General features: G+C 40.4%; 3 protein-coding genes across 5 annotated transcripts in view; 2 read left to right on the top strand and 1 right to left on the bottom strand.

The window, feature by feature from the left end:
• The first annotated feature begins 1,373 nt into the window (after positions 1–1,373).
• LOC131234348 (alcohol dehydrogenase-like 7) lies at positions 1,374–15,537 on the top strand. Of its 2 annotated transcripts, XM_058231163.1 has the most exons (10): positions 1,374–1,514; positions 1,617–1,753; positions 1,859–1,899; positions 4,711–5,033; positions 5,509–5,591; positions 12,069–12,144; positions 13,049–13,113; positions 13,204–13,299; positions 14,103–14,264; positions 15,052–15,537. In XM_058231163.1, the coding sequence occupies exons 1-10, from the start codon at positions 1,472–1,474 to the stop codon at positions 15,166–15,168; spliced, it is 1,143 nt and encodes a 380-aa protein (XP_058087146.1). In that variant the 5' UTR covers positions 1,374–1,471; the 3' UTR covers positions 15,169–15,537. The 2 variants fall into 2 exon arrangements, with proteins under 2 accessions (XP_058087146.1, XP_058087154.1); XM_058231171.1 differs by lacking the exons at positions 1,617–1,753; positions 1,859–1,899 and having other exon boundaries at positions 1,384–1,514.
• Positions 15,538–18,617: 3,080 nt separating this feature from the next.
• LOC131234359 (WEB family protein At5g16730, chloroplastic-like) lies at positions 18,618–22,576 on the top strand. 2 transcript variants are annotated; one of them, XM_058231181.1, is made up of 3 exons: positions 18,618–18,855; positions 19,431–19,593; positions 19,929–22,576. In XM_058231181.1, the coding sequence occupies exons 2-3, from the start codon at positions 19,585–19,587 to the stop codon at positions 22,191–22,193; spliced, it is 2,274 nt and encodes a 757-aa protein (XP_058087164.1). In that variant the 5' UTR covers positions 18,618–18,855; positions 19,431–19,584; the 3' UTR covers positions 22,194–22,576. The 2 variants fall into 2 exon arrangements, with proteins under 2 accessions (XP_058087164.1, XP_058087173.1); XM_058231190.1 differs by having other exon boundaries at positions 19,437–19,593.
• Positions 22,577–26,288: 3,712 nt separating this feature from the next.
• Positions 26,289–27,114, bottom strand: part of LOC131238037 (pentatricopeptide repeat-containing protein At5g66520-like) — a 1,545-nt gene continuing 719 nt past the window's right edge. Inside the window, exon 1 of the mRNA XM_058236163.1 lies at positions 26,289–27,114. This exon is cut by the window's right edge and continues 719 nt beyond it. Coding sequence (XP_058092146.1) covers positions 26,289–27,114 — 826 coding nt within the window.

The raw sequence follows: 27,114 nt of genomic DNA on the forward strand, positions 1-27,114 counted from the left end.
TCGGTGAATTTGACCGAGCAGTTAATGAAATTGACCGAGCTGGTTGATAAAATTTTCCGTTACATTACATGAATTCGTGAAAGTTCCCCACCATATTTTTATGATATCTCCATCAAATTTATGAATTGCTTGGGGAATTTCACCAATCATGAACCAAGAAGTAGGTCAAATGGACCAATACCTCTCGCAATTTGGATTTATAGTTTGCTCAGTACATGCTTATAGTGCTGAGTTAACTGAGTTGGGCACACCCAGATCCATAGCTCAATTGGCGAACTGAGTAGAGATATCTCGTGTCAACACTAGAGGTCTTGGTATCAATCCCTAGCGGGGGTGGCTAACATGGAGTATGTGTGCTGACATGGGTGTGTACTAATAAGCTAACCCAAAAAAAAAAAGTAAAAAATAATAGTAATAATAATAAAGAAATAAAACTGAGTTGGGCCCGCCTTGAATGTATGTGGACCATCGACGACGTTCATCCGTTTTTCCATCTAAAGGGTTTCAGCCCAAAATGGTGGCATATTAAAATATAAAGTGGATCACACCACAGGAAACAGTGGTTCCATCGTAGAAACCTTGTTATGCCCCCAACAATGATGTTTTACTTGTAATCCATCATGTTCATAGGATGATTTTTGCATGGATGAACCGAAAACCAAGATGCGAGCTTCATCCAGCAATTCAATGGCACACAAAAAATTTACACTGTTTAGGTAAATGTACTACATTATCCTTTAGTGCGTACTTTCTTCTGTAGAGGGACTATTTTCAGAAAAAACGCCCTAATGCTGATGAACAGAGAGGGTGGGATCCAGATAGAGCGTGGTGCGATCCAAGCAACAGATGTAGCGGAGTTTTCGTTGTTTTTTTTTTTTTTAAATTTCGGGGAAAATGGAGCGAGGGAAGGGAGGGAAAGGAAACGACGCAGCTGTGAAAAGTGAAAAGGAGGGGTAGTTTCGTCCTCAAATTTATTGTCCGCACGTGCTAGTCTAAGTTGGTAACATAAGTTTGTGTTCCTTCATAAAAACCGCTGGGTGAAAGGTTTTGTCTACAGTGATCATTTTCCCCTGACAAAACGCACGCAAGTACACCCGCGCCTAAGTACACAAAACAATAAAGATTCATCTAACCATCTGCTTCATTTGTACATTGTGGCGCAATGAAGGATAAAGACTTCCCAAATTCTTTACTGTACAATATAAACATTGTATCCCACATGATAGAAGGCTCAGATATTTCACATTAATTTAATATTCGCATGCATGCTTGCATGTGTACGATAATGATCTAATACATGTGGACTCAATAAATATATGTCTCATCACACGGAGACCTCCATTTTAGTCCGCTACTTCCATTTTAGTCAGGTTTTCCGTTTTCCTGCTACTCATCTTCATCGGCGTATACTTTCATTCTTCTTATCTCATCATCTCTTTACCTTTCCAGATACTTCCATTACTCTCATCTCATGGAGAAAGGTCCACACATAGGCAAAGCCATCCGATGCAAAGGTATGAAAAAAAAAAAAAAAGAGGAATTTTGTTTTTTATTCATCATTATATGGTAGTTCTCCTTAACTAAGTATCTCAGCTTTATATCTTTTAAAATCACAGCTGCAGTTGGTAGAAATGCAGGAGAGCCCCTAAAAATAGAGGAGGTTGAAGTGGCTCCGCCAAAGGCTTTTGAAGTCCGTATAAAAATCATCTGCACGTCTTTGTGCCACAGCGACCTAACGTTTTGGCAAATGAAAGTAATGAAAAAATAAGAACGATTATATGATTTTTCTTTATGCTTATAATAAGTCTAATATCATCATCTAACTTAATTAAATTGTATTGTTTTTATTTGATTTTAGGTTGGTGTATTTCCAAGAATTTTCGGACACGAGGCGGTCGGGTAATTACTATAAGAACCACTTGTTAGATTTCATAAGAGAAAATAATTTGGGATTTTGAGATATGAATCCCTATCTTTTAATTCATATCTTTTGAACCATTTAAATGCCAATGCCTATCATGTTTGTATACGATCCAACCTGTTCATCACGTTCTTCCCACCACGATAGAGGAAAAAACAAAGATTAGACTGATCTAAGACTTTTGTGGGTCCTACAAGGTTTCAACGGTGGATGTTTAATTCCCACCATTTCTTGCCGTGTGGTCCCCTTGAATTTTAAATCAGCCTGATTTTTGGACTTTTATCTACCATGTGATGCCGCAACGAAGGGACGGAGTGGATATTGTGCAGGTATCTCTATGGTCCATTTCAAAACTTCTACATCAGTGAAAGGTGATGTACACACCTACTGTGATGTCTGTGTTTTATCCACGCCGTTCATCCTTTTCATCTAGGGTACGAGCCATTCAAAGTTTAAGCAGACCAATTCCAATGCATAACATCACAAAACCATAGGCCAGTTCCGCCACACCTGTAAAGCTAATTATTATACTTTTACAGGTAGTTTATATGTACTTTTCAAAAATCAAACACCCCCTTAAAAAATGTTCCTAATTAACATAGAATTTACATTCTTAGTACTTAGTGCCCACCTTTTCAAAAAGGTTTTTCATAAGCTATTACTAGAGTACCTTCCTTTTATAAATCTAATGGTGATTTGGGTTGGCAGATATGAGTAGATGGGTTGACAGCTAGGTTGGACCCCACTGTAACAAAAACTCAGCTCTATCCATGATTGAGGTGGACCATATGATTGGAAGCAGCTTACAGGGCAATACTTACCCTTTGAACTGTTTCCCTTGGCGTGGCCCACATGAATCAGAGATGGACATGATTTTTGGGTCTCATGTCTAAATTTTAGTGTGGTATTTCATGGTTGGAGTAGATTTCATATAATTATCACATAGGGCCCTTTAAAAATTAAGAATAAATGTTTCTCTCCCAACTGTTTCCTTTGGTGTAGCCCACCAAAATCAGAGGCCAGCCTGATTTTTGGTCCTAGATGTAACATAGGATTAAATATTTAATGGTCAAAGTGGATTTCACATCCAGAGTACAGTAGGCCCATCAAAAGTCTAGGGCGTGGCCCACCAGATGATTAGATCAGTCCAATTTTTAAGAAAGGCAATCTTCATGATCATATGGCCTATGGTTTTCATAACATTGATTTCCCAAAGAGGGTGTGCACCACAAGCTGCAGAACCTTTGCCTGACTGTGATCAGCCGTCGGCATAAAATAGCTAGCGTTTAACAAGTTACTGTAGGACCTTAGGTGCTCTGCTAGAGTCACCCTCCCTCGTATAAGAGGTTACTGGTTCGAAACGTGACTGCCTCTTTGGGCTGAAAAGTACTGTATAACAACAGCTGTTTCTAGCCAAGTGACTTTGGGAAAATCACAGCGACTCGAGTTGACTCGGCTGTGTTTTGAGATGAGTCACTGAAGTTTAGGACTACAAACGGACTTGAACAATGACTTCCAACCATTGGAAGTAAGGTTTAGATCTTCTGCGTAAAAAAAGTCAGGCAGTTTCAATCTTTATTTCGGTGACAATTTATGAAATAACCTGACAGTTTTTTAACCATCCATTTGTTTTGTATATTGTGCGCCCTTGAGGTGTGAAATGTCCTGATTTTAGGCCATCTATCTGTTTTGTATGGTAGGCCCACTTGAGGTGTGAAATATCATGACTCTAGGCCATATGATGTAACGGACTCATGGAACGTGAGATCTAATACCGTACATTTATTCCACATTGGCACCAGTTTTTGCGTGTGGACCAACAGAGATCCAAGATACATGTAGAATTAGAGCTTGTTTTAGAGGATCGTAAGCTGTTCTTGAGATGATGAACTTGAGATAGAGCTTGTTTTTGTAACATTGCGAAAATATAACTGTTGGAGGGACTCAATGTCCCAACTTTTATGAAGAGATTATGAAACGGCTCTTTATGCGAAATGAACTCTCGTAGGAATTCATTCCCAGCCATTTCCGAGGACCCAAACATGAGAAATGGCCCTTACTAATCAATTCCCTTTCGACAATGCCTACTGTCTGAGTAGCCAAAAGACCCTAATTTAAATCTATAGCAGCATATAGGGCTAGCAATGGATACCAATTTAGCCGACTATGCGGATATTTCGGATGCAAGAAAATCATATATAAATATGGGATTTCTACCCAATAGTAAAAATAAAATAAAACCAATTATTCTATTACCAAACTCCGTAGCGGGTTGTATACAGATCCACTAAACCAATTATCGAGGGCATTTCCATAATTTATCCAACTAAGAATTTTTTTGTTAAAATATTAAATGTGAATATATGATACATTAAAATCTATGATATTGATTGGCATAGACATTGATGATGAGGTTCATGGGAAGACATTTGTTGTCATTGACTATCTTTTATCAAAGTCACTAAGTTTTAAATGCTTTAATGTGTAGCTTGATAAACTAATTATATTATGATTCTTTTAATTTTTAAATATTTCTGTTAATTTTATTAGGCATTTATATTATCTTTTAGTTTTTAATTAGATCTTAGTTCAATGTCTAATTGCTCGACTATCTGACTTACATTTAACTTCTTTAGAAAATATCCAATCCTTCCCATGTCCACTACTCTTTGGGACAATATCCGAATCCACATCTATATTAATGTCCGAGTTGGATATTGGATATGGATATTGCAATATCTGACCCATTTACAGCCCCACTAGTATCTTAACACTGTTACATGTGACAGAATTGTAGAGAGTGTGGGGGAGAATGTAGAGGAGGTGAAGGAAGGCGACTTCGTGATTCCGACATTCTTACCAAATTGCCAAGAATGTGTAGATTGCAAGTCTGGAGAGAGCAACATGTGCTCGAAATTTCCTTTCAAGGTCGAACCGGGTATGAGAGATGGGACCAGCCGTTTCAAAGACTCTAATGGAGAGGTTATACACAATTTCATCAATGTATCAAGCTTTAGCGAATACACAGTGGTGGACATTATTCAGGTAGTGAGGATCGACCCTGTGATCCCTCCCGAGAAGGCATGCTTGCTCAGCTGTGGAGTGTCCACAGGTAAGTGGTGGTGTTTGGAGCGTGAGAGTGATGATTGTGTTGAAACTATTAAGCTGAGATTCTGTGTATAAGCTATCTCAACCATCTGATAGGTGCATGTTCCCATTGATCGGGACCGTCCAATCCATGAACCACCTCTTGGATGGGGCATGGCTTAAGAAACACGTCAATCAGATACTTCTCTCTGATCTATTTCTGATTATGGATGGTGAGGAAAATGATGGGAAGCTGTCTATGAATTGCGCAGAGTCCACTGACTGATGGTTAAGATCATTTTTGGATGGCGTTCTTTCAAGAATGGCCAATTTTGTATGTGGCGTATTGATTGGTGGGCCTTCATCGATGGGCCACATGCACTGGATTTTGAATACTAAGATGGTTTTTACACTGAATTTGGGTGTATATATAGACAATTAGCTGTGCATCGATCGTTTTTTAGGCTGTGTGATTGAAAGTAGAAGGTGTTGATTTGCAGGGATAGGGGCTACTTGGAAGGTGGCCGCAGTGGCAGCGGGGTCCACCGTAGCCATCTTTGGGTTAGGAGCCGTTGGACTTGCTGTAAGTGGTTCCCACCTTTTCCCTGTATCTTTTTGACAAAGGCTTTGATACTCTGGTAGAGTGTGATGGATGATACACAGGCGCTTGAAATTAAATGTCTACATGGCATTTCAATAAGTTCAATTAAGCAGTCCAAACTATGGGTCCCAGGATGTATCATTAGTGACTGTTGGTTCCAGAATTTAATCCGTTTAATTTGACTCACAGTATGCTGTGCATGTAATTTCTGATGCCCGTGTATCAAGGGTCATACGCTGCCGAGTATCAAACAGCTCCCCTTCCTTTTTTTTAATATTTTATTAAGAGGTAGGTAAACCGCGGACTGCAGAAGTGAGATTGTGTCCGTCAGTTGGGCCATGCATGCGGATAAGTCGTAGAGCCAACCAGGAAGAGTCCACGAACCATACATTTTTGGGCAAAAATAATCCTAGCCATTCAATGGTCCATGCTTTTACTTGTGGATGGTGCGACTTCAGCTCTTGAACAGCTCAGATCACCTGCACCTACTGCGAATGTAGGTTACTACGATGTTGTTGTCAACGCACTACATGACCCGCTACTCTCTCTTCTTTTGTTCAAAACTGTCCGCTCATGATGGAATCCGGTTTGGTGCTCCACCGGCTGACCTCTAAATTGTGTCCTGCCCAATCTCCACCGCACATTTTTATGATGCCCAGTGATCTGAACTGATTGCTCAGTTGGCCCACCCGTTGCGTATCAATCAAACTCATCTGAACCCTTGAATGGCTAGATGCAAATGTACAGTTAACCCTAAACAGCGAATGGCTTATACTGTGTCCAGTGCGGCACAGTCACCTCTCTGGACCAGATTCTTGGGTCTGATGGACTTTTGGCTAAGTTGCATGCAACAAAGGGTCAAACCAACCGTATATGTCCATGGTTTACCGACCCTTTCATATGGGATTGGACAAATGGTAGTAGACATATGATTATATGATCGTGGATTGGATGTTTGATGGAGAGTTGAAATAATTTATTTTATTTAATTGCATTTTATAGTTTTGGTACACATAAATATCACATTCATTTCTTTGCATGTGTGATGTTTCACCATCTCCCATGTGAAACCATGCAAATTCAAGCCTCCAAACATGTGCATATATGCACACGTGTTAATGTGAATACTATGTGTAGTACTCGGAATCCATTTTATCAATATTCTAGGATGCTTGACAGACAATAGGAATCATGATTAATCAGAGCAGCATGTCCCTCACTAGCTATTCCTAGCATGGTGTATAGAAGTGTAACTAGTTGACAACCAACACCTCAGATTTTTCATGCAAAAGCCTGTTAAGGGCTTGGACTTTATCTCCTCCCCCATCCTGTGCCTGCCATTTCTTTCTGTAGGCCACATGTTCTCTCTATGCTTTCACGTGCCTAGCACATGCCATACCACCTGGTAGTATCAGTACTATCAATAATAATAACAATAGACTATTTGCAGAGCGTTAATTAATCTGGTCAACAACACCTTCCTGTATCTTAATCGATCTTAGATATTATATATATTATTCCTTTCAAAGAAATATTATATTATTATTTTATATTAATAAAAGTAAAAATAACTATTGTTTATCTTATTCATGACCTAGGCACTCTCAAACATACTTTTCAAAGAAATATCATATTAGTATATTATCTGGCTAATTACTGTACCAGCAGTTACACCGGGCTTCTTAAACTGCTCCACAACTCATATACAAGGTAGAAAGGTCTCTCTTAGACCTCTTAACCACATCATTCTGAACCCAACCATCTAGCCCATCTCCTAGCCACTATTGCATGTGCGCGGCTCGCACCTATCTTGCATGAGGTCTTGAGAAAGCGACCCATGAGTACGTCAGTGCCTTTACAGCCACACTGACTTATATGCATACGGCATCGCACTACTAAGTCCATGATTGTGCCCAAACCCGTGCGCATGTTATTCAAGACTCAATGCTCCTCTCTCTCACTAAGCAAATAACAAGGTACTCAACACCTTAATTATTAAGAGAATTTTCTTCTCTCCTATCTCAAATGGAACTATTCTCAAATGTGAAAAATCAAGTTTTTTTTCAATATATATATATATATATATATATATATATATATATATATATATATATATATATATGAATGCTCACATGGCCGCTCTCTTATGTGAGCACCCATGTTCACCTTTACACATATGTCATGAGCACAGAATCTGAATGTTCCACGTAATGTGGCACCCCTTAAAATGTTATGGCCCAATTTTTAGCCTAATCCAAAATTCTAGTGGTCCATAGCAAAGAGAAATGCAAATCAAATGAGGAAATTGTTTTCTTTTGCCATGGCCCACCAAAGTTTTGTATTGGGCTAAAAGTTGAGCGTGCTCACGTAAGGAGGTACGAAGGTGAGCACCCCTCTCTCTCTCTCTCTCTCTCTCTCTCTCTCTCTCATGCAGGGGCATTTTCACATTGGGCTCGAGTGGGGTCGCTTGTGAGATGTAGGGGCACATTCGAGGTGGGTGACCCATGCGATTTGGGGTCCACGGGTGCATTTCACACCGGGCTTGAGTGGGGTAGCCAGCGGGATGTGGGGACACACTCAGGGTGGGCGGCCCATGTGATTTGGGGCCCACAAAGGGGGTTCAGCCGAGACCCTAACCCATGAGATGTGGGGCCTGAGCTATGAGATAAAGGGATTAATTCGCCATACTCTAACAGTTCGAGTTTTTAGAGCAAGTGGTTAATTGTCCTGCATCTCTCTCTCTCTCTCTCTCTCTCTCTCTCTCTCTCTCTGTGTGTGTGTGTGTGTATATATATATATATATATATATATATATGTGTGTGTGTGTGTGTGTGTGTGTGTGTGTGAAAAGGTACTATATGCTCGGTCGTATTATACCTTCCATAAGGTCGAGTGCTGGCGTCACATTATTCGCTGGATGGTGAATCAATTTTATAAGGAAACTGAACAAAACAAAACCACAAGAAATTTGGTAGGAAACAGACGGGGATTTGCTACTGACAGGTTGGGTAGCGGGACTTGCTACTGAAGTTACATAACCAAGTTTTGTGGGCCTCATCATGATGTATATTATGTATCCACTCCGTCCATCCATTTGAAGAGATTATATTATGGCATGATCCAGAGAATGAGTCAGATCAAGAGCTCAAGTGGACCACCACAGATAATAATGGAGAGAGTGACGCCCACCATTAAAAACTTCTAAGTGTTACAAAAGTTTTAGATCAAGCTAATATTTGAGCTTTCTGTATTTCATGTCTGCGTTAACACATGAACAGGTTGGATCTCAAATAAACATCATGATGGACCTTAGGAAGGTTTCAATGATGGTCGTCACTATCCCCATTGTTTTCTATGGTGGGTCCACTCGAGCTTTAGATCTTCCTCATTCTTTGGATTATGCCCTAAAATGATCTCTCCAAATGGATGGAGGGTGTGGATACAACACATATATTGTGGTGGGCCCACAAAATTCAGTGACATGACTTTTGCAACGAGTTTGGCTACTCAACCCATCAGCAGCAAATTTGCGTCCGTAGGAAACGCATTCACTCCTTGATTCTCGAGACGCAATCTGCTCTGAGTTTTCGTAGGAAGTTAGCGCACCGGAAACTAAGGTGAGGCCCACCATGATGTTTATGAAAAATCTACCCCATTCATCCATTTTTTGAGCTCATTTTAGGACTTGAGACCAAAAGTAAGCTTGATACAATATCTGGTCCACCATGAGAGGTTGAGTAGCTGAAATCACGTCACCAAGTTCTGTGGGTCCCAGCATGATGTATGTATTATATCCACACCGATTCTTCCATTTTGAAATATCATATTATGGCATTATTCAAAGAATGAGGCAGATCAAAAGCTCTAGTGGACCCCACCACAGAAAAAAGTGTGGAGAGTGATGCTCACGCTTAAAATCACCGTAAGGCCCACTGTACTGTTTATTTGACATCCAAACTATTGATTCGGTCATACAGACCCATGTGAAGGAAAAAAACAAAGATCAACTTGATCCAAAACTTTTATGGCCCCCCCAAAAAAATTAATGGTCGATGCCCATATAGCACTGACCACCCACCATTGGCCGATGGCGAGGGAGTAGCCGATACGTTTCCCAAACCTAGGGACACGGATTTCCTACTAAAGCCTTTCTCATAAAGATTCGTGAAAGGATTCTGTGTGGGGCCCAATATGATCTTTGTGTGAAATCCAACCCGTCCATTCATTTTTACATATCATTTTACGACATGTTTGGATTCACGTTTTGGTTGTATTGTATTGTATCCGGTACTGTTCACGTATACGTTGGGCGATATTCAGAATACATCCAGCGGAGACATGCCACTAACCAATGTTTGGATAGGACGTATTACTCTAGCATGTATACAATTTCATGTCAGATCAATGTTTGGAAACGATCGGATAAGGGTCACACGATGTATATACATGCGTGTAGTAGGGCTTACTCACTGTTCCATTGAATGATCTGAGCCGTTCATTCACTTCGGAGGGTGGGCATTACCCTTGCCTAGGTGTCCTTTTGTTTATATGCAAACTATTGTAGAATCTCAACTGTTAAATATGAAATAGACGGCGGAGTAAACCCCCTCATGGGCCACGCTGATTCCACTCCAAAAGCACTCCCTTCCGAATGGTTTATCGTCCTAAATCCAATGGACGGAGTGGATTTTTCAAGAAGCTTCAATAAGTGGGCTACCAAACTTCACAGAGTCGACGTACGTCAACTGTTGCGAAACAGAGGTTCCGTCTTTTTGTTGTGGGCCACCATCATGCAGTGAATGGTGGATCTGAACCGTTCATTAGGTAGAGGGAGAAAAATTCATGAAAAACATGTTGACCTTTCATGGCCATGTACTTCCTCATGATCAATACAATGATCAAAAGAAGACCATTCAGCTATTGTTTCAGTTTGATTGTTTCAATAGGCCACATCAGCGGATGATCAAAGCTCACCATTTATGGTTTAAATCTCGAGAGGAAGATAATGGACGGTGTGGATTTGTCAAAAGACGGTCATACTGGGCATTACCAGCAATACAGTGAAAGAAGAAAATGTTTTCTTCCTATTTACGTCTGACTAAACGTCCGGCCGGTTGCGCAGTACAATCCCATCGCTAATGCAAAGTTGTTCTCGGGCGTATTTGCGCGTGTTGAATGCGTCGTCCGCCGTTCGTTTTCAAACGAGGGACATGTCCCATCAACCCCACTAATATGATACTATACACTCGAAACCGTGAATCCAAACACGCCCTTAGGACATTATATCGAAAATGAGGAGGATCCAACATTCAAGTAGGCCATACGAGATGAAACCCTACAGAAAAGAATGCTTACTGTTGAAACCTTCGTAGGCTCCACCTTGGTGTTTATATTCCATCCAAACTGTTTATAAGGTCATTTTCACTGATATGAAATAAAAACACCACGAACATAAATCAATACAAAACTTTTGTAGCCATATGAATGTTTCAACGGTGGTAATTAAATCCCCGTTGTTTCCTCTCATGTGTCCCATTTAATTTTTGAATCCTCCTCATTTTTGGTCGCATGTCCTAAAATGATTTTGAAAAATGGATGGATGGGTTGGATTTATCACAAACATTATAATGGGCCCCACACAGAATCCTAGCATATGATCTTCCAACAACGAAAGGCTCGCACATAAATTTCTTGCTGTTTTGTTTATTCAATTTCCCTGTAAAATTTCTTCACCATCCGGCGAATAATGTGCCGCCAGCACTCGACCTTATGGAAGGTATAATAGGGTCGAGTGTATAGTACCTTTTCCCAATCTATGAGTTGGATTTCGGCCATGGTTGGTAATCCAAACCGTTGATCTGATAAGATACAAAGCTAATTCTTGTAATTCAGAAATTTCTTCAAATTGCTGTTAATTCAGGAAAAAAACTTGAAATGGTTCAAAAAAACAAAGATTAAGGAACCGGTCGGTTGTAAATGGAAAGGATTTGAGTGAACAACGGACTGAAACTTCCAATCTGGGAGTTTTATTTTGGGATCCCCATCTACGGTTTGGCCAATCGTATAAACGGTTTGGATCATTCGAACATGAACAGAGATCCAACGGATATAATTAAGACATATCCATGACAATACATTTACGCATTCTATGAACCTTTTCTTATATTTGTTTGGTTTCTTAAGGCCACGTGCGTGTACGGTGACACCATCTACTCACCGCTCATGTGCCAACGTGTCAAATTTGTGCTAGATCATAGCCGTTCATCAGATGGCCCCAGCTCTATACTCACTCTCCCAAAAATTGGGCAAATAGTCGTTGCGTTTAAAAATCAGGCCTCAAATCTCAAAAGTAAACCCAAACAGGGCCTAGTAACCCATCTGATGGCCCAGAAAATCAACAGCCCTGTCTCGATGCATGACTCTTTCCCACTTACACGATTGTGTAATTTTATGTAACAGGTAGCTGAAGGAGCAAGACTCCGTGGAGCTTCTAAAATCATTGGTGTGGATTTGAATCCGGAGAAGTTTGAAATTGGTACGTTATCAGCTATCTTTGGCAAATGCCGATGTGGTACACCCAAAATCAAGCTATTCATCACGTGAGGTCCACCTTAAACAAACCTTCACTCAAATCAGGCCATTAAGCCGGCTTGTCGCACGCGTGTGAAGAAAATGGATGGTTGGGAAAATGAATGGATCGGCCGATGCCTAGTTAGGGCTTGTTCATTGTGATGAATGGCCCAGATCCCACAATCTTACTGTTATAAATATAGTGGGGGTAGAGGGACGCGGATTGCCCACCGATACTGTAAGTAGCTACTGGACCGGTGCTCTGTAGACCCCACCATGACGTATGTGTTTTATCCGCACCGTCCATTTATTTTTCCAGATCACTTTAGGATACGAGCCCAAAAATGAGGCAGACCCAAATCTCATGTGTACCACATCACAAGAAAACAGCGGTAATTGAACCTCCTCTATTCAAAGTTTCTTAGAGTCTGCAAAAGTTTTGGATGAATCTGATATTTATGTTTTCATTTGTGTGACCTAATCAAAATGTTGGATGGCTAATTTTTTAATGTGGGCATTTAATCACCACTGCTTTCTTGTGATGTGGTACACAAGAGCTTCGGAACATCCTACATTTTTGGCTCATGCCCTAAAATGACCTGTAAAAATAAATAGATGGTTTGGATAAAATAATAAAATGGGAATTTGCACCCAATTCCAAACTAGGGAAATGATACAGTGGAGCATATTAAACTAAATACAATCAAAATATGCCATGTGGAATCTTACAAGCATTTTTAAGACGGGAAAAAAAATTATTTTTAAATGCCACTTTGCCTTCTCTAATTGTTGTTTTATCTCATTATGTTTCAACATATGTCATTTTCCATTCAGATGAAACTAGATGAATTTCAATTATTTACATGCAGGAAAGAAATTGGGGCTAACCGACTTCATTAACCCGGCCGACTGTGGCGGTAAACCTATCAATGAGGTCTTACCTTGCGAATCTTGATATTCTAAGCAAATTCCCGTTAAAACGAATTACTAATTCATAGAACTTCTCTTTCTATGTATCAAACAGATCATTAAGGAAAAGACGAATGGTGGCGCTGACTATTGCTTCGAGTGCATTGGGTTAGCATCGGTGATGAACGATGCATTCACCAGCTGCCGAACCGTTAGTTCTTCATCCCAATACTCAGTTACAAAAATGAAATAAACCAAATCAAATTCTATCAATGGGTTGGGCCGGCCTGTTGGGCTCTTACGACATTTTCTACTTAAAAGCCACGCCGAGGCCAAAATCATGCACGACGATTATCTGGCACGGCTTAAATTCATGGCCCGAAGTCTAAATTTCTGCTGGCTTGGGCTGACCTTTGACCTGACTCATTCAAAGCTCTACTGAAAAACAAAATGTTTATCTTACTCTTTTTTTCTTTTTTCTTTTTTCCCTTTTTTTTTCTTTTTTTGATATGGTGCACCGAGATTGGGGGGCCCATGGTTGATTATCCAAGCCATTGATTTGATGTCCCCATCATGGATGGACCATACTAAAAAATCTCCTCATTTTTCAGCTCTAGCCTTTTTATTGTTGAAATGCAAATGCATGGTTAAGAAGCAACGCAGCAACCATGAAAGATTTGGAAGCATGGTCCGTTCATGATGGGAGCACATATCAGTGGCTTGACATTCGGTCCTGAGTCGAGTCAGGGCTGAATTACCCGACTCAGGAAATTGACTCATTGTTACGAAAAAGGTCAGGTCTGGCCGAATCTGAGTCACATCGGTTGAGCTGCATCAGACTCTTCTGAGTCTTAAAACCATGGGTGCTTCTGTCAGTCGAGCCCTTGAACCTATGTTGGGCCAATGGTCCACCGACGGACTTGGTCCAACCTACTCAGACTTGGCTAGTTATAATGTAATAGCACTTAACTAGGAATAAAAGACTATTAGAATTTCATTTGTTGGTGTATGAAGGGTTGGGGAAAAACCATTATCTTAGGCGTGGAAATGCATGGCTCGCCGTTATGCATCAGCTCGGCCGAGATTCTAGGTGGCAAATGCATCATGGGCTCGTTGTTTGGAGGAATCAAAGCCAAGTCTGATATTCCACTCCTTGTGAAACGGTATATGGACAAGGTAATTAGCTTATCTTTACTTTCAGTACCCTACGGTAGGGCCGTTAATGGTCCGAGCCATGGCTGAGTTCGGACCTGATTTTGAACTTTTTGGGTCAGACCCATTTGATTCAACGTTTGATTTTTCCTGGGCTAGATCAGGGCCATGTGATTCACGTTCGATTTTTCCCATGGATCGATGATGTAGTAGATCAATATTGGTGGACCCGTTGATGATGAAGGGTACCCTAAAACTCTTCTAGATTGGAAGATCGTGACTGTTCAATTAGTGGCCTACAAATAGATAGTTGAGAAAGGAAATTGTGACAAAAGGTTCGATGGCTAGGATCTTCCAGGCTCCATCACATCAACAGTCTTGATGGGCCCACTTGTTCAAAATGAGTACAGCTGGACAATGTAGTCTTCGTAATGCGTTGTGATCCCAAAAGTATAAGTTCCATACACATGCACACGAAACTGACACGTGGCACACACATAACTCAAATTGAACCGTCCAAATCACGGGAACCAGTATAGATAGATCATAAGCTGAAAATCAGATTGATCGGATGATTCTATAAGCTGATTAATGGACATTTATTTGTTGAATTTGGATCCTTGACTGTGTTTTCTTTTAACCATCGATTTGATGTCTATGCTTCGATAATCAGTATATCAATCTTGGTTAATCTTTTCCTTATGATCCATGGACTCTGGTTCCCACGATTTTGGACAGCTTGATTTCATTTACATGTGACTCTCCTTTCTAATTTCTGAGAATATTTTGTACGGTTGATATTTCTTGGCAGGAGATTCATTTGGACGAGTTCATAACGCACGAGATGGGGTTCTTGGATATAAACAAAGCTTTTGATTTGCTCGTTGAAGGGAAATGCCTTCGTTGCATCATCTGGATGGACCGATGAGTGGGCCACACCTAATATGAGTGTTAGTGCCAATGTGTCATCTTTGTATGACATCCAACCTGTCATAAGGTCTTTTCAACCATAAAGATCGCTAAATACCCACTCATCAGGTGGGCCACACGTATACTTTTGATCATATTGACGGCTGTCAATTGTTTATAATAGTCTGGCCCACATGATAAGTGGATCAACATGAATTTTGCACCAGGTGATCTTGATGATGGGGCCCACCTTTTGAACGTGTTGGATATCATACATACGGGATAGGTTGGCACTAATATGCTAGTGGGACAGTAATTTATAATTCCACAGTAATAAGTTATGTTTCTTCCAAACTAAGCATTACAATAATTGACAAGGTTCTCCGATTTCCTGAAGAGTAACGCTTCAACATGCATTACCATCATCAATTTTGGACCGTCCACCTGGTGGGGGCCACAACAGACTGCACATTGTCTGAAAGGTAGATGGGCGTTGCAAAATAAATGGACGTTAATTATATACTCAGTTGTCAAATTTCCACAGGCAAAATTAGACTGTTAAGATAGCCTAGTGATTCTGATGTCTGGATTATGGTCCATCATCCATGGGGTCCACAGTTTGGATTGTGTAGATGACATGTAGGTATGATATGTGTGTGGTGGATTTAAAACTTAGAAAAAAGATAAAATTCAGTTAAAACAACTGTCACCATATCACTTTCATCACTCATGTCAATGTCAACTAATATTGTAGGGTTTTAATACATCATATATTAGTATTTAATATTTTAATTAAAATATTATTAATTGATAAATTTTGAAATGTCCTTAGATTGGGAGTGGATTGGGTGAGACCCTGGACTCACCCAAGACAGTGTAGCCATTGCAGTGGGGCCCACCTTGATGTATGTTTTTTGTATCCATGCCATCCATCTATTTTTCAAGATAAATTTAGGGAATTATCCAAAAAATGAAGTAGATCTAATTATCATGTAGACCATACCATAGAAAACAGTGGTGATTGAACTCCCTAGTATTAATAATGTTTATTTGCCATGATAAGGTCACATGAGCCTAGATGAAGGGAAATTTTTATTTTTTTAAAAATCAGCTTGATCCAAAACTTTTGTGGCCCATTAACGGTCGATCACCACTGTTTCCTATGGTATGGTCCACCTGCTAATTGGATCTACTTCATTTCTTGGATAATGCCCTAAAATGATCTGAAAAATCGGATGGACGGTGTGGATACAAAATACATGCATCAAGGTGAGCCCCACGGTAAGGGCCACACCTAATCCACTCACCGTAGGATAGGTGGATATGGATATGGACCTACCGACTTGAATGTTGGGGTAACCAGATAAACAGGTTAAAAATAAAATTAAAAAAAATAATAAAAGTAAAAATTGGAACGGATAAAAATCCCATATCCATATTTGATCCTGCTGGATTGGACACGTCGGATAATCATGAAAATGGATATTCATTGCTAGCCCTAGAGAAAACACAAACATGAAACATCTATCTAAACCATCCAATTTGTGAGGCCCACTACAGATGGTTCATGGTCTCGGCAATAAGATTTTCTTTTCAATGATGTCTTTGTCGAGATGGGCATTTCCATGAAACAACTTTGATTGTTGCCAAATGGTTTCTAATTAAAGTGGACCCCTCTTGTGGCATGATGGGGCCTGAGAGTAAGAACAGACCCATTTGTTATTTTAATGGGTAGCCATGGTCCTGCATTCAAAAAAGCTAGTCCAGAATTATTTTAGGCCTACTTGATGAATAAATCAGCCCATTCAAGCCCAGCCCAGCCCATCTCATCCCATCCCACTCCAATGGCAATGAGGGCGGCATTCGGCAATGGTTCGGGTTCAGATTGGGTGGGGGTCAGCTTGCACCCAATCCGTTTACTAACTGGTCCAAGAATTTCAGACCAAACATGACCCACGACTCATTAGCCAATGGCCCACACAACCCACTTATAATTCATTAAGCTCAAGCCTAGATGGACCCAACCCATCTAATTTTAATGAGCTCGGGCTCAACCAACCCAACCTGCCGCAGATGACCACACTCAGGTTTAAGAATGGAATATGGGCTTACAGGTAGGCCAACCATCCTTAATTGGTGGATACATACAAACATTTCGTTTTGGTTTTTGGGCTGGTCTTGGCTAAAGCAGGTTGGGTCCTCTAGCCCAGCCCATGGCTAAGCTATATGGGCGGGATCAGTTGGGTAGGGTTCAACATGAACCCTTAGCCTTACTAAAGGGGCCATATTTCAGAGCAGAGCCTAAACCCACTACCCATTTAGCATGCCAAACCCGCCTCAAAAGCCAGTCGGGTGACTTGACCCGCTCGCCAAACCCGACCCATTGCAGACCCCACATGCACTAAAAGAAAGGAGAAACTTGGACTTGGCGGTCTAAGTTTTACACCTTCCAAAAATAAAAGTATATAATATAAAACGACTATTTATCATTTTTTCTAGAGTTCACGTGTTTCTCGAAGGTTGGGCAGTTGGACTTTTATCATTTTTAACCATCCATTTGACGATTAATGATCGTACGGTCAGGATAATCTATTCATTTCTTTTTTTAGCTTATGACCGATCGAGAATGGACACCATGATTTGTACGGTTTGAATGGAGGTGCATGTATTCCACGTGCATGGTAGCTTTGGGCATTCGTAGTTTCGTAGGCCTGCTCTCTCCGGATTTAAATCCGGAGAGTTATTTGATACTCTGATAGAGTATGAAGCTTGATGCGCAGACACTTAGAAATTATATGCATGGCATACATTAACTCATGAAATCAAACCAACTAAATTGTGGAGCCGCCCGCAGCTGAGTCACTATCTGAAAATCAGATAGGTTAAGCAATTCTAACCTCTGATTCATGTGTACTTGATTGCTGAAACCGGACCATTGAATATTTTTCATTTTTAAGTTTTTAACCATCCAATAAAGGTCCACTAATCTGATATGTAAAAAAATTTTTACTTGATACATGTAAACTGGCGCCCATAATTCGGTCAGTTTACTTCAGACGTGTACACCACTTATGCAATTTCTACGTTATTTCTAAGAGCCTGCGTATCATTCGTCACACAGCCAGAGCATCAAAGTTTCTCCGTCAACCCAAACCGTCTAAAGATATGGTAAAGGTGTTGGATGTGCAATATTCCAATAGTCCCATTGATCTGACGATCCTAACTCTCTGATCAACGAACATTCTCTTGATGAATTCACAAGAATCACCATTTCTCATTTTTAACCTTCAATTCTGTGGCCACAGAATGGATGATTAAGATCGTCCATTCAGTCTGTTCATAGTCCAACCAGGATTCCAAGGTTTAAGTTGATGCTTTGCAAACCACGTGTACGGTGGAGATGCGTGCATGCATGGTCGTTACTCGTGGCCGCCCGGTAATTCCCACAGCACAACGTAGACATTTCTAAGTTGGAAGCTCTCTCTCTCTCAAATCTTCAAAGAAAGAGCCGCCGCTAAATTTAAAGAAAACGCTTCTAAATTTAGACGGAGTCGTTCGCTTCGAACGAAAGGAAACCCGAAAAAACCTCCGTTTCTCTTAACGCGTGCACATCTCTCTCGTTTTTTGGATTTCTGATAAGGGTAGTTGCAGCATATTCTAGCATGAAACAATATCTGGGTAGCTCTAAACAATCATCCAAGCTCGGGTAACATAAATTCCTTTGAATTTCTCTAATCTTTTTTTAAAAAAATTACAGTTCCAGATTCATGAATTGGGTTTTCTCTTTTTTCTTTGATACGTTATTCCTGTATCTGTTTTGCTTTCATGGGTTGCTAGAATCATCTTTTTTTCTTTTCTTTTCTTTTTTTCCTTCTTTTTTTCTTTTTCTTTTTCTTGTAATTTCAATTGGATTCCAGTTTTCTGAATTGGGTTTCTCTATTTTCCTATTGTTTTTATCTGTTTTAGCTTTGATGGTATTTCGTTAAATCTGCTTTTCTTTTCCCATCTTCTTAGCTTAAATTCCAGTTTTCTGAATTGGGTTTGTTCTTGTTTTGGTTGTTGTGGGCTTTGACAGGTTCTTGTTAGACTCTCCTGATTATTTGTTTCTTCAATTGGAACTCTTGTTTTCTGCAATGGATTTTTTTAATAGATTTTTCTTTGATTTATTATTGCTTTATCAGTTTCTGCTCAGAATGGGTTGTCATTTCTCATCATTTTCGTGCAACATGGATGTAATATCAAGGATCTGATTTTAGATTTTGAAACTTTTTTGTGGTTGAGATCCAGAGCTTCTGAAATGGTGACGAAGACATCTACTTCTGCGAATTTGGAGACGTCTGCTTATAAATCTAGCAAGGAGCAATCTGTTTCATCCTACGCTAATGCAAAGTCCAGATGATCCTTTGAACGAACACCGTCAGCCAAGTTTGTAGCTATGACGGAGGTACTTTCCATTCGCACATTACTTCTACAAATTTCGAAGAATAAGATTGAATTTCAATTTGCTGCACATTTGGGGTTTTTAGGTTGCGTTTGGATGTACAATCGACTTCGATCGTGATAATTTTTTAAAACAAGCGGAAGCGAATGTTCGCAACATTTTCCGAATTAGAGAATGGGTGGACAAATCAAAAGCAGACATGTCACCTTTTCACAACTTCGTTCTCGCAATCTAAGCGGAATCTACATCCAAACACGTCATTACTTTCTTTTTCTTTTCTTTTCTTCTTCTTCTTTTTTTTTTTTTTTTGAACGGTGGGGTTCTTTCATTCAATGTAGATACAAGTCACGAGGGGATCAGACATGCAACTGAAACTGAATCGGGTCATAGAAGATCTGAAGAAGACGAAGGATCAATTGGAAGCTTCAGAGGAGGAGAAATGTCGAATTCTTGATGAACTCAAAGAGATGAAGAAGGTGGCAGAAGATGCGAATCTGAGGCTCAGCGAAGCTCTTCTTGCACAAGGGCAGGTGCGGGAGATCGAGAAGGTCCGCGTCAATGAATTAGAGAGGGCCAGCTTCGAATCCGCTCAGAAGAGAGACCAGGCATGGCAGCTTGAGCTCGAGGCTGTTCAGAAACAACATGATTTGGACGTTGAGGCCCTTTCGACCGCCGCCCAAGAACTCAATCGGGTGAACAGAGAGCTGTCGTTCGCTATCAGTGCGAAAAATAAAGCCCTTAAAGAAGCTGAGGATGCGAGGCTCGATGCCGAGACTAATGCCAACTGGGTCAAGGACCTCTCCATGGAGCTCTGTTCTCTGAAAGAGTTGCTTGAATCAGCTAATGCTTCCCACTCAGTTGTTGAAAACATGTCAAGTGATTCAGATGAGGAATTGGAGACCAGAAAATCTAATGGATTAGCTACTCAAAACAGTTCAGTGATTGAATTATTGAATCTTCAACTCAAGAAAGCGAAAGATGTTGAGGAAAAATTGGCCGAAAGGGAGATCTTGATAGAGGAGCTGAAAATGGAGTTGCATGATGCAAGGGAATCTGAATCTGGGGCATTGGATTTGTTGTCTGAAAGTAAGAAGCGAATTGAGATGCTTGCACTCGAACTGGAGAAATCAAACGAATCAGAAACTAAATCATTCAACTCATTCCTCGCCCTAACAAAACAGTTAGAGGAGACAAAGATATCACTACAAGAATCCAAGCTCAAGATTGCTTCTCTTCATGAGAACATTGAAAGCATGGAAATCTCATTCGGTCTAAGCAGTCGGGATCCCAATGTATCGAGCAGGTGCCTTGTGACAACAAGGTCTGATATGAATTCCGGCGAAGAAACCATCAAGACCCTTGAGTCCGAGCTTCAAACAGTGAAAGAGGATTTGGTTTATGCCCGTGGGGGAGAGGAACTCGCATTGTCAAATACCCGTAGTTTAGCCAAGGAGATGAGCCGGCTTAGAAATGAGCTGAAGTTAGCCACCGAAGCAGAAGAGCAGAGCAGAAAGGCCATGGATGATTTGGCGTTGGCCTTGAAAGAAGTCACGACAGAAGCGAATCAGGTGAAGGAGAAGCTTGCATCAACCGAATCAGAACTGGACGATGCAAGGATGGAAACTGAACGTGTGAAGATCATATTAAGGAGCACGGAAGCGAAGTTTCAAGCACTCCTTGACGAAGCTAGGAGAGAGATAAAACGGGTAGAAGAGGCAGCTGAAAGATTGAAATTAGAAGCCGAGGAATCAAACACTGCATGGAATGGGAAAGAAGTCGGCTTCGTTCATTGTATGAAAATGTCTGAAGAAGAGATTGCCGATGCAAAAGAAGAGAATGACATGTTGATAGAATCACTTAAAGAGGCTGAAATCGCAGCTAAGATGGCTAGGGAAGAAAATGCCAGGTTGCGGGACATACTAAAACATGCCTTAAATGAGGCAACCGTTTCAAAAGAAGCCGCGGAGATTGCTAGGGCCGAGAATTCGCAACTGAAGGACAACCTATCAGATTTGGTAAATGCATTGCATAGGATTAGACAAGAAAATGAGCTTCATAAGATCAAAGAAGCCACATCCCTCGAGAATGAAAAGGAGTTGAAGAGCTCAGTGGCTGCAACGTCGACGACAGCCTCACGCAAAAGCGGCAATTTGTCGGTTCCCAAGGGTGGGGATGCTAAGGACCCGGGGGCATCCAAGAAGCCACACATAGTGGTTAAAGAAGCTAGAAAATCCGCAACAGAACAGTCAAAGGAACTGGAAATTCTCAGACAAGAGAGAGAAAATCAGAGAATCAAGAATGGGTACAATGATGTAGATGTCGACCCAGAACTGCTTGAGGGATCAATATTCGAAATGCCGGACTCACCAGACCAGGATTGCATGTTTCAATCCGTTAATGGAAGACTGCGACATAGAAGCCTTCCCTCAATACTCACAGATGATGCAGAAACAGTTAGCTCGGATGATTTCGAACATACAGATGGGGATCATTTTGATGAAGCGGAGAGCAACAGGAGCTCAGAAATGAGCCATCGGAGGAAAAAAGCATTGCTTAGGAGATTTGGAGATCTTATAAGAAGACGAAGCTCCTACACCAAATAGGACTAGCTGCATTGGTGCCATGTAAGTATGAGTTTCTTCATACCCACATGTATGGTGTTCACTAGATGATCATGTAAATTCTCTTGAGAATGTTCCTATGAATCCTTTCAATGTGATTATCATTGTTATTGTAACATGATCGAGAATAGGAAAACAGAACAGCCGACGCAAGCGTCGCCTTGCAAGGGATGTCACAGTTTGTAAATTACCACATTTGTCAGATACGATGGATGTAATATTAGTGAAATACAGTTCAAAATTTAATTTATTTTTTCTTGGGCGGTCAGCCCACAAGTCATGTTTGTGTTCCACATTGTGATATGCCAGTTTTAGGATTCTATCAGATCATAGTGTAATTTTATTACATTTTGGATACTTTGAAAGGTAAATTTCATCAAAATCTCCTCACCAAGTATGTCTGTGTGTGCATACACATGCACACAAACAGAAGATTTTGGACTTGCAAAACCAAAATCATGGGTTTTAGTTGTCATAGAGGTTAGCAGAGCTTTAGAACTTGTCGCCTTTGTTGCTGTCATTTCACATAGTCTGACTTGCTTAGTTTGAAACATAATCGAACTGCAGCAAATGGGAGCCGGGTCTTTCTTGTTTAGGGAACTATGATTAACCAATAGTCCTGACATGGACTATAAATAGGGGTATATCCTTCATCCATGCATGTCACCCCACAATTAGGAAAATGTCGTATGGTAAAAAAGGATAATACAAGAAAGGTTCAGGTTTTATTTGGTCTCAATCATTAAAAAGATGGTAAAAAATTCAATCACAAAAACGGGAACATCAAAAATACAGAGAACACGGAAGTTTGGGTTTAATACAGTTCCAATTCAATAAAACAGAATGAAAAAAAGGGGGTACAGATGCATAAATGTGTGTGTGTGTGTGTGTGTGTGTGTGTGTGTGTGTGTGTGTTTGTGTTATCTAAATAAGGTTAAAGTGAAGAATTTCAATTAAAATTATTAAAATTTCTAAATGTTTATGCAATTATGTATATAGATAATTGAATAGTGGGTTAATATTATTCTTCACCTCTCTTAAACCCTTTCATTTTCCAAGTATTCCATATGTAAATTGATCCGTCTCAACTGAAATCTTTCACCATTTGCTCAATTGTATCAATGATGGTGACCACCAATTTCTATTCTTAAATTGCCCCAAAAAGTTTCTTTCTTTTTTTTTTAATAAGACCTTTTTTTCTTTTTTCTTTTGAAAAATATGAAGTTTAAAACTGAGTTTTGCTAACAAGTTGTCGCCCAATCATTTTCACTTTTCTGTTTTTCAATCTGCAAGCTATAAGGGTACAAGATCATGTACATCCATGAATCAAACCCAAGATTATTGTTTACCACCACAACAGCTTTCTGCTTCTTCTTCTTCTTCTTCTTCTTCTTTTTTGAAAGATATACCACCACAAGAGTTGTATCACAGAACTAACAAGTGAGTTGTGTATCAGATAAAGAGGCATTATAAGAAATGAAAAGATTTAGGGAACTTAAGACATGCAACCAAGGTTTTAAAGACTTGAGACTTGGACCGACTTGTTCAGTCATGAGTCAAGTAGCGAGGTCTGAGTCATCACCCTCTAATTTTAATTCTGATTTGTGGTGCCAAACTGGATTGGGCTTGACTGTGTCCGAGACAAATCCACAAGTTGCTTCCTACTTTGGATGAGTCGTCAATTCATGCATGCAACTGTCGGAGTCATTGGTTACCTTTGGAAATTCACTACGTACATGACATTTGTGAAGGGAGCATTTGCCTCTAAAGGGCATGAAGAAAAAGATTTTCCTCTAGAGATTCCCATAACCCTATCTAAAAGAGAAGAACATGGGAGTGCTTTGCCGGCAAAATTCTTCTCTTGTTTGTTTTCAAGAGATGAAGAGAAGTAGCAGGGCTACTGAAAAGCCTCTTTTTATTTGTTTTCTGGCATCCCTGGTGTTCAATTGAGTTTCGAATTCAATAAAGACATGGAAAGATTACTATGGCCTGTTTGGAAAGCGGTATTGAATGGTATGGAATTGCATTAAATGGAACTAACACCATCATTGCACAATGATTGCATGGCTGGAAATACTACCGTATTTTCACCGTCCAAGCTCACGTTTAGGATTGTAATCAACGGACTAGATTTCACAACTGATGCCAATCTCCTATATGCATATGCAACTCAAATGTCATGTACAAAGCGCGCATATAGATGGACGGCAAACACGCATCAACATGGGGACCACATATGTAGTGGATTTCGGAATCCACTAGAAATCATGCAGTATATGATAAGTGGATTAATCCTTTCCGTCGTGTTTCCAAATGCCGGATGAAATTTACATGGGACCAAGTACAATTCCATACCACCTAACCCTCCAAACAGGCCCAACTGATCATGTGATGGAATGAGACGATAAAGTTTGGAAAAAGAACAGAAGAAGAGAGAGAGTTGGGAAAGATTCTCCCTTTTCTTTTAATAATTAGTACACAGCTCCTAATCACACAAGAGTTCAGTGGCAATTTGTCGTGGATCTTGTCATGTTGTTATAAATTAAATCGTCAGCCATATATTGGTAACAATCATGTCATCCTTAATAATACCATCCTGTCATATTATAATGGGCCGGACTGCAGTCATTGTTCACCTCAATTTTTTTAGTGGTGACTCATCCATCATGCACATGTCACACACAGGACAACCCAGCTTTCCATATCCAAATTGAGCATTGCACAGGGCAATCTCAAGCATCTAATTTTCTCATTGAATATGGACTAACCACTTCATTTTAACCATTCATTTGATGGGCACCAATTGGATGGCGAGACCGTTCAATCAGTGTAATTTTCAGGCCATGCTACAGTGGCGAACCCTGCAACTTGACAAATGTAAGGTGGATGAGTCAGTATCATGTAAAATACGGTGTTGAAGTTGTCCGTATTGTCACATTATGCTAAATCATGAAATAAGATAGATCATGTGCCACACCATGTAATATGGGGCCATGTTGGAGTCCACAAAATTCCAAGCATTGTCCAAACAAAGTGTATTGTATGGTTCAAAACTTGAAAAGGTTGGCAAATTCTTCAATACTTCACTCACTATTATCTAGACATTGAACAGAAAAGCAATGCTCCTTAGAAAATTAAATGACCATGGTTGTAAAATCAAGCAATTCATAGAGAGAGATGGCTGAGAACAGATTGAAGTGGTAAATGCCAAAATTGGTTTTAGGTTTAATGAAAAAAATACTTTCTACCTCCTGTAATCACAGATTGTCATGCTCTTTTTTTTTTTCATTTAATCTATAACAAAACATTGAGAAAGGTCACAAGGAGAATATATACAAGATACATCAAAGCAAATGGACAAGAGTCTCCTATGTAGAAATGAGATCTATGGTAATGGTCAGCGCAACCATCAACACTTTGAGCAGCACGAGTGATATAGAGTTATTTATGCTCAAAGAGTCCACCTCTTTCGCCTTCATCTCTTCTCAACTTCTTGGCTAATCTTCTCTTTACTCCAACCATCCAACAAATCATTGGCCACTGATAGAGCTATGAATGATAGCTGTATTGCTCTTGATACTGCAAAGAACAGCCTCCTCGAAGGGTGGTTGATCCCTAATAAGAGGTGAATCATCGTTAAATTGCACCATCTGAAGGTTGCCCATCAAGATCAGCTAATGCATCAAGACCTCTTTGCTCCATTCTGGGGTCCACTTCCTTTTGACCTCGGGAAAATAGATGAATGTTTGCTCTTTCCTTTTCTTTCCATTTCACCTCAACCAAGCAGGAAATGGACCCAGAACATGGGCTCTTGTATCACAATGCAGCCAGCGATCCTAGAGGCCTTTCATAAAAGACAACCCAAGGGCCTCTAACAATAGAAACAATGTGGTCACCAAAAGCGAAGGACCCCAAACTCATTGGCCCATCTCTATGAAGACCCTCAATAGACACTATCAAACTTTGTCTTCACTTGCCTCCATTTGGTCTTAATGCTCGAAAGGACCTTTGTCACAATGGAGCACTACCAGGACAATCAGAAGAAGATACATTACAACACACCCAGAGAGTATCTTCTCACCAATAATCCATGCAAGAACATCGGCCTTGTTTGAAATGGTGGAATCGACTACGATCTCTAATTACTATCTCTCGATCGTAAACCTTAGAAACAACCTTCATCATCGAGTGGCAATCCCCACAGATGCGGAGATTCTTCACGACTCGAATGACTGCCTCCAGATCAGTAGATATCAAAGCAAATGCGACAGCAAGTTTCTCACTGTGCCAACACAATGCACCCTCCTTTTCCTCCTCACTAATATCAAACAGCACGTGCTTTGTGTTCGGAACATACCCTTTGCACCTGCACAGTTTAACCATCTCATCCAACTTCCGATAAATGTCACTCGTCTGAGGATGCACTCTATCCCCCACAAGAAACTCATGAACAACCCCATCAACCTCAATCAAGCTACACCCAGGCTCAAGCTCTACCCCATTTTGCTTCATCAACTCCCTCACTTTGATGGCATCTTCCCATCTATCCATGGAGGCATATATGTTTGCTAAAAGCACATAGCGCCCGGCTCGGTGGGGCTCTAGCTTGATAAGATGCTTCCCTACAATCTCTCCCAACTCAGCATACCCATGATTTCTGCAAGCACCAAAGAGCGATCCCCAAACTCTACCATTTGCTTCTACGGGCATGCTCTGGATAACCTCCAATGCCTCTTTGATGAGCCCAGCCCGTCCCAACAGGTCCACCACACAACTATAGTGCTCCACTTTGGGCAAGACATTGTACACTGTGTTCATGCTAGCAAAACACTCCAAGCCCTTATCTACCAACCCTGCATGGCTACATCCACACAGCACCCCAATGAAGGTTATATCATCAGGT

The sequence above is a fragment of the Magnolia sinica genome, chromosome 2, assembly GCF_029962835.1.
Source record: "Magnolia sinica isolate HGM2019 chromosome 2, MsV1, whole genome shotgun sequence".
Lineage (NCBI taxonomy): Eukaryota > Viridiplantae > Streptophyta > Magnoliopsida > Magnoliales > Magnoliaceae > Magnolia > Magnolia sinica.

Excerpts from the sequence above, each read along its gene's own strand:
- LOC131234348 (XM_058231163.1), top strand. The coding sequence starts at position 1,472 with ATGGAGAAAGGTCCACACATAGGCAAAGCCATCCGATGCAAAG. Across the intron at positions 12,145-13,048 it reads TCCGGAGAAGTTTGAAATTG|GAAAGAAATTGGGGCTAACC; the intron begins GTACGTTATCAG and ends ATTTACATGCAG. Across the intron at positions 14,265-15,051 it reads TGAAACGGTATATGGACAAG|GAGATTCATTTGGACGAGTT; the intron begins GTAATTAGCTTA and ends ATTTCTTGGCAG.